A 7,341-nucleotide genomic window follows, 5' to 3' on the forward strand; every position below is an offset into this window, starting at 1 on the left:
AAAGGATGGGGTGTGCTACTCTATATCAGTGCTGAGAGGGCCTTGGGTACAAATGGGGTATCCCTAGACCATGGGTAAGGTTTACATGAGCTGGCCCTGAATTGCTCCTGAGCAGTGCTGTCTGGTAGCCCTCAGTCTCAGTAGCTATTTAATTTTTATTTAGATTAATTTAAAAATGATAAACGTGCACAGAACCCTGCCTTCCATCCCCAGATTCACATAAAACTGGGGACAGATACATGAGCACACCCATCATTCCATCTCTTGGGAGGTAGAGACTGGAGGATCAGAAATTCAAGCTCATCCTTGGCTATACAACAGAGCTTAAGGCCCGCCTGGTCTACATTATATTCTGTCGCAAAACTGAGAGAGAGCTTGTCTAGGGACACAGCTCTGTTGGTAAAACAGTTGTCATGAAAGCATGAGCACCTGAGTTCAATCCCCAGAACCCTTGTGGAAGTTTATAGTCCTAACACTGAGGTCGGGGGAGATGGGGATCCCTGAGGCTTGCTGGCTCATTAGCCAAGTTTAACCAGTGAACCTCAGGTCCCAGTGAGAAACCTTGTCTCAGTAAACAAGGTAGACAACCAAAGAACAAAACCCAAGGTTGACTTCCGGCCTCTATACACATGTTATGTACAGGCACATGTGTACACACACACACACACACACACACACACACACTGGAGTATATTTATTTACAGTTCCCTTCCTAGTGTCATTCCTTCATGTCAGGCAGAATGTGAGTCATACCTGCAACAGTGGATGGGCATCCACACAGCATCCCATCGTTGTGGGGACCTGTTTGGAATTGTTGTCTTGGGAGCTAGGGAATACCTACCACCTGTGATGCACAAGTGGTGGCACCTCTCAAACCGCAGTGACCTCCTAAGTTGCTGCAATGAACTTGCACACAGGTTCCTGGGCTTGCCAAGCTGTCTAAAGACTCCTTGGTAGGCTACCACTGTAGCCTGCTTAGCAGTAGGGACTTAAGACTCTGGCCACCCATGCACCATCAGTCTTCAGTGAGAGAAGCTGGAAGTCTCAGCGCCTTGGGCAGCCCAAGCTTGGTATTTAGATACTTAGCATATGTACATGAGGGCTGCTTTATTGAAGCCAGGAGAGTGAGGAAGAAAGTGGGTGGGAGGCGACCAAAGGCAGAAGGAGCCACATGCTGGGGTGTTCAGGGCTATTTAATCCTGGGCCAGCAGGAAGTCAGGGAGCACACTGGCCATTTTGTATCTTGACAGCATGGTTACCTGATGAATGAGTATAATAAGTTGACTGAGCCATCTTTTTTTTTTTTTTTTTCTGTTTGGTTTCTCTGTGTATTTCTGGCTGTCCTGGAGCTCACTCTGTAGACCAGGCTGGCCTTGAACTCAGAAATCCACCTGCCTTTGCCTCCCAAGTGCTGGGATTAAAGGCGTGCGCCACCACTGCCTGGCTTGACTGAGCCATCTTCTGACCTTCCCAGATGCCCACCCAGATGTCTATCTCTCACCACAGCCCAAGCCTGGTTCCCTCTGCCCACTCAAAAGGTCTCAGCTCTGCCTGTGGGCTTTGTCTAGCTCACTCCCCACAGATGTAGAACCACTTGATTGCCTGCTCTCCCCTACCATCGAGAGTGACAGGATGGGACTTGGGCTATCGTTGGAATCCCTCTGGCCCCTGGGTCTCCAATGGGGTAGAGGTAAGATGGACACACAGGCTCAAACATGCTATGTGGAGCTCCAGGAGGCATGGTTGGTCCCCCAGGCAGAGTCTCTAAGCTGAGGCAGAGCAAGACAGTCCCATCTATCAGTCACCTTCTGCAGGTTTGGTGGCTGAGATGGCACCTAGAGCATGTGCCATGCTGGTCAGGCCTACCTCAGGGGATGACACATGAGTGGCTTGCAGTCCACCACCTGTCTGGGTCTGCCTCCTCTCCAAATGTTTCTGCTGCCTTCCATGCAGGCTAAAGGGGCATAGCTTTGTGATGGCACGTGCATAGGAAGTCTCCAGGATGTGTGGGAGGGAAGAAACTGGAAGTGACCTAGACATTTTGCTACCAAGGCCTCAGTCTTTATCAGAGAAATGGGCATCTCACCCTGCCAGGACCCTTCCCACCTCTACTGGAAGGCATGTGGTGTAGTTTGCTGGCCTTGCTCTATTGTAATACTGTAAGCATTCTGGTTTTTTGGTTGTGAGCCTAACCTCTAACAGCTAAGCCATCTCTCCAGCCCAAGGATATGTGTACTTTATGCATGGGTGTACAAGCACATGTGTACCCATGGACACAGAGAGCAGAAGTTGATGTTATCTGTCTTCTTCTGTCACCTTCTTCCTTATTGTTTGAGACAGGGTCTCTCATTGTCTTAGTCAGTGTTCTATTGCTGTAATAAAATGCCATGACCAAAAAGCAAGTTGGGGAGGAAAGGGTTTGTTTGGCTTACTCTTCATAGTCCATCACTGGAGGAAGTCAGGACAGGAACTCAAGCAGGGAAGGAACCTGTAGCAGGAGCTGATGCAGAGACCATGGAGGGGTGCTGCTTGGTGGCTGGCTTTACATGCCTTGCTCAGCTTGCTTTCTAATAGAATCCAGGACCACCAGCCCAAAGGTGGCACCACCCACCATGGCCTAGCCCCTCCCACATTGAGCACTAATTGAGCAAATAGATCTCATGGAGGCATTTCCTCAACTTAAGCTCCTTCCTGTCTGATGACCCTAACTTGTGTCAAGTTGACACACAAAAACCAGCCGATGAACTCATTAAACCTGGATCTCACTGAGTGGCTTGGGTGGCCCTCAGACTCTGGGGATCTGCCTGTTTCCAAGTCCTTTCCCAAAGCCCAGTGCTAGAGTTATAGAATGTCCCACCAAACCTGAGTTTTACTTGGGTCCTGGGGATCTAAACTGGGGTCCTCAAGTTTACATGCCAAGCACCTTACCTACATGTCATCTCTCCAGTCCTGAAGAAAACATTTCTGCTCAGTGTAACAGACACCAGGCTAGGAGCAGCAAGCCTCTGTGTGTGCATGCAGAGAAAGTGGCATGTCCCCCTCCTCTGCAGTGATAGCTCTGCCTAGGAACCTCTGAAGCACAACACAGTTGTACCTGAGGATGCATGTCTTCTTCCTCCACTGCCAGTCACACACTGCTCTGCACACTTCAGGAAGTTTCCTGTCAGCTACACAGTGATTTTGAAAAGCAGTGCTCAGCCACAGTGGGAGCCATGGTGTTTGATTTTCCAGGGGAATTTCTTTTTTTTTAATATAGCTATGAAACGTGTCTCTAGATTATCAGTGCTGGAAGTCCAGCTTGAGGTTTCTGTGATGCACACAGGCTGGGATGCCCTGGTCAGAGGTATTTTGGGGGACTTTCCAGATAAACAGGTAAGCTTGGTGGGGGACCCTTGACAGCTGCTCTCACTCAGGGCCCCAACACCCTCCAAGGACTGTGAGTGGGGGAGGCAGGCAGGCAGGCAGGCAGGCAGGCATGTGAAGGCTGGGAGAAATGAGTTAGGCTGGGAAAGCATTCAGAGCGCCCTTGCCCTTATCCCCAAGAATGGGTTGTAAGATACATGTGGCCATCCTCCAAACTCAGGGGCCTTGGCTGTACTACAGAATGGGGAGGGAAGGCTGGGCAATGGGGCAGTCACCTTCCCTTTCCGTCCCTTGCCTCTCCTTCCCTTCCTCTTTCCTTCCTTCCCTACTCCACTTGCTTCTTGCCCACTCTCCCCTCCTCCCTCCTCCTCTTCCCTCCTTCTCTCCCCTCCTCCCTCCTCTGGCTCCACAAAACTCCTGTCATCCAAGAGCCAGACCCATGGTCCCAAGAGAGCACAGGTGTTCCTTCAGCCATCCAGAGGCTCCTCCACACCCTCCGGCCTCCAGCCCTTCTCCAGGCTCAGGGGACCAGATCTGCTTTTGAAAGGCCTGCTATACCCCACACATCTTTCAGTGGTTTCACAAAATTTTATTAACTTGACCTTTTCCAGCTCAGTGTGTGGTGTGTGAAGCTATGAAAATTCAGAGCCCACCCAGGACAACTGTGCCCACATCTCCCCTCTGCTGCCTTCTTTGGGTTTGGGACACCCCCACCCACCCAAGGCTGTACCACTACAGTATCTGCCTCCTGCTCTCCTAAATTACAAGGCACGTAAGACTACATGGTGACCGTTGTTTGGGGAGACGTGAGGCAGAGGAAGAAGGCTGAGTCTATAGAAAAGTGGTGGACATTCACCCAGGAAGGAGAGTCAGGGTGCCCTTGACATGAGGACATATGTGGATGGTCACACAGGGTGGGAGAAGGGGCCGCTCTCTCTCACAGAGCAGAGCTGGACACCCCTTCACTAGAGCTTGAGCAGGAAGCCATGCATCTGCGACAGAGATGACAAGTCCTTGGAAACACACATTGCAGCAGAGCAAGCTTGGTGTCCCCGGACCCATGAGCAATGGCTTGAGGGGAAACTGAGGCCAAATGTGCCACTTCTGTAAGTAAGGGAGGTTCTTGTTCCAAATCCTGTGCTATATGCCTCCCACGTCACAGGCTGGTGACTCTCAAAAGGCCTTCTCTCCTGCAGAGCCGGAAGGCTAAGGCAAGAGCTTTCTTATCCTCCTCCTCTCTGGTCTGAAAGGCAGCCATTCTGAGGAAGGACTGTACAGGTCCAGCACCTCTCTCTGTGCTCTCCACCCTACACCTGCGGCAGACATTGCTTATCAGTCTCCGCTCACTCTCCTGAGCCACTACTCTTTAAGCTCTAGCTACCCACTGGCAGTCAGCCGAGTGAGGAACAGAGGGGAAGCCTGCCTGCTTTACGGCTTCCAGCTTGGCTTAACCATACACCCAAGATACTCACAGGGACCTTGAGCCAAGACATCTGCAGGGTGCATTTTGGGAGGACTAGAGTGGATCGGAGACCACTGTGTGGTCCGTGAGCAGGAAGAACATAGTGCTCCATCCAGTCCTGGTTAGAAGCTGTGGTGGTTAGCAGGACCAGATGGAGGCTAAGCGTGGGGAAGTCTGTGCTTTGCCCTTATCCAGGGTCTCAGGACACAGGGCTGTGTGTGCAGTGCTGGAGTCCACAGGCAGTGTGGGAAGTGTGGCGGTTTCCAGTGGCCTGAGCAGCTGTAGCCTCCACCTTGTAGCTCATCAATAGATTCCCTTCACCCGCTTGTTGTCAGGATCAAAGGGAGACTTCAGGTGAACCTGGGCAGCATAGGTGACCCCCATTCTCTCCAAGGCATACTCTCCACTCTTCACAAAGTCCAGAGAGACCTAGAAGCAGAGGGTAGTCAGAGTTACTTAATTGTTGCAGGGGTCTATGGCTACCCACTCCTACTTCACTAATAAACCAACCCCTGTACCAAGGCCTTCTCTGAAATAGAGAGTTCCCAGAACAGTAGATCTCATGCTCTGTGCTATGCCAGACAGGAACATCTGAGCCCATCAAAGCCTAGGTCCAGTAGGCAGCAAGGCCTCTTCCTCTGCACGACCTGCTCCCATGACCTGTTCCCAGCTCTCTGGGAAGACGGGTCTGAGGCAGGAGCCTGGATGGATTTGAGAGGTAGACAAACACATCATTGCTATAGGGCAGGGGCCAGTGGCCAGTGACCAGATGTGTTCTCCTGAGGGACAGGGTGAATGGAACGGCTTTCTGGGCAGCTCGGCCCCCGAGCCGCCCCATCCCACCACCTCTCCAATCTGCATAGGGCTCTCTCTTCCCAGCAGCCCCTCTGGAACTATTAGGCTTGGGAGCAGGTGCTCCTCAGCTGGGAAGAATGCTGTAGCCTCATGTTCCTCTGTGCTGGAGGGAGGAACTCTCCTAGGCCACCCAAGGAGCTGATCCTTTGTGTACAGTGAGGACTCCAGGCCCAACTAGAGGGGTCTGGGGCTTGTTCTCCCCATCCCCACCCGCATTCCAGGTGTCTCAGGACTGCATCTAATAAAAAGAAGAGAAAAGGAAAGACAAGGAAAGAACAAAGGCAGAACATCCTTTAAAGCCAAGGGATCTTTAGGGCAAGGCCTCTGGCATGTACTTCCCTGTGTGGCTGGGAGGCTGGTGGATCTCAGCAGAGTAAAGGCAAGTGTTCTGGGACTAGCTCAGTCCAGCTAATAAACACCCCGGAGCCACAAACTCGCCCTGATTCCTTACTCTTACTGAGAAATGTGGGTTGTCTCAGCACAGCGCTGGTATGTATATAAGTAGGGAGGGGTTGCTTTGCAGCATCTGCCCACTCTCGTGGCATGAATATTCTGGAAGCCTGATCACATCAGCAGGGCGTCAGCATCTCATGCCTTTGATCCCCCTCAGTGTCAGGCTCCCTGTCTGTGTGGGATTTATGCTGGGCCACCTGGGCTCTATTGATTAGAATCCCAATGTTCTTTTAAAGGAAAGGCTGTGGATTCTCTCCTACCCACCAAGTCTGAGCACCTGTAAATGAACTGCTAATCTTGCCTTTTCTGGGACCCAGGCTGAGGCCTCTCAGTGGTAAAGTCCTGTGTAACCAACTGAAGGTCCCAGGTTGGTTTTCTGTTTGATACCTGTCAATCAATCCACCCAGGATAGTGGTCCATACTGGAAGGTGGGAGCCTGTGCCCTTTCTATAGGTAAAGCTGGGGCTCTTACAGAAACCCCTGGGCTACAGTCCCAGAGCACAAAGAAGCCATAGCCTCAAGTTAAGCCTGTGTCCTGAGGCTCCTGCTCTAGCACAAGACTCCTTCCTACTTGTAACCACCCCCATCCCCACTCCCACCTCTGCTCCAGGAATCAGGCTACCCCCAGGCCTCATGAGAGCCACCCTCTTCCCTAGCCTGGTCCCCCCTCCCTCCATTCAGCTGGACACTGTGGTCCAATTTGTCTTGGTGTCAGGCTAGATGGCAAAGCCAGGTCAGCACCTCCGGGACTGGAGTTGGTACACAGGAGACCTCAGTGAGACTTGGGTATGATACACATTCCTCTAGGAATGCTTAGGTGGTGTGAACATATACAGCAGTACCCATTGCACCTCTAAGCCCATGGCTGGAAAGCAGGAAGGGGGAAGTCAGTCTTCTTTCCCCCGGGGACACAGCCGGCACCCTCCTTGTGGCTGTCCAGACTGCCCAAAAATCCACAGCCTGGGTTTGGCTTACTTGCTGGGTTGGAGGTATTTGGGGTAAGGAAGGGCAGAGATGATCTAGCTTCAGGGACCAGAGAACATTGTCCTAGGCCTGCAACTCCTTTTGATCAAGAAAATCCTGTGGGCACACCAGTCAGTTTCTTTTAGAGATAAAAAGAGATAAAAAAGAAAACTCTGCTGGAGACCAGGACTGGGAACTCATCTACCCTTCCTGGCTTGCTTCCGCTTGTGTTCCCAGCATGCACT

At 51.7% G+C, this 7,341-nt stretch overlaps 1 protein-coding gene across 2 annotated transcripts in view; it reads right to left on the reverse strand.

Annotated features, from left to right (window-relative positions):
* The window catches only part of Sardh (sarcosine dehydrogenase), a 78,907-nt gene that overhangs the window by 12,869 nt on the left and 58,697 nt on the right, over nucleotides 1–7,341 (reverse strand). The window contains exon 22 of one of the 2 annotated variants that reach the window (XR_004118495.1): nucleotides 4,836–5,254. Coding sequence is in view for 1 of the 2 variants with exons in the window: in XM_031369482.1 (XP_031225342.1) it covers nucleotides 5,129–5,254 (126 nt within the window). In the remaining variant the exon portion in view is untranslated. Of the gene's footprint in view, nucleotides 1–3,931; nucleotides 5,255–7,341 lie in introns of those variants that run through there. The other variant, XM_031369482.1, reaches the window with a different exon arrangement.

The sequence above is a fragment of the Mastomys coucha genome, unplaced genomic scaffold, assembly GCF_008632895.1.
Source record: "Mastomys coucha isolate ucsf_1 unplaced genomic scaffold, UCSF_Mcou_1 pScaffold15, whole genome shotgun sequence".
In the NCBI taxonomy this organism is placed as follows: domain Eukaryota; kingdom Metazoa; phylum Chordata; class Mammalia; order Rodentia; family Muridae; genus Mastomys; species Mastomys coucha.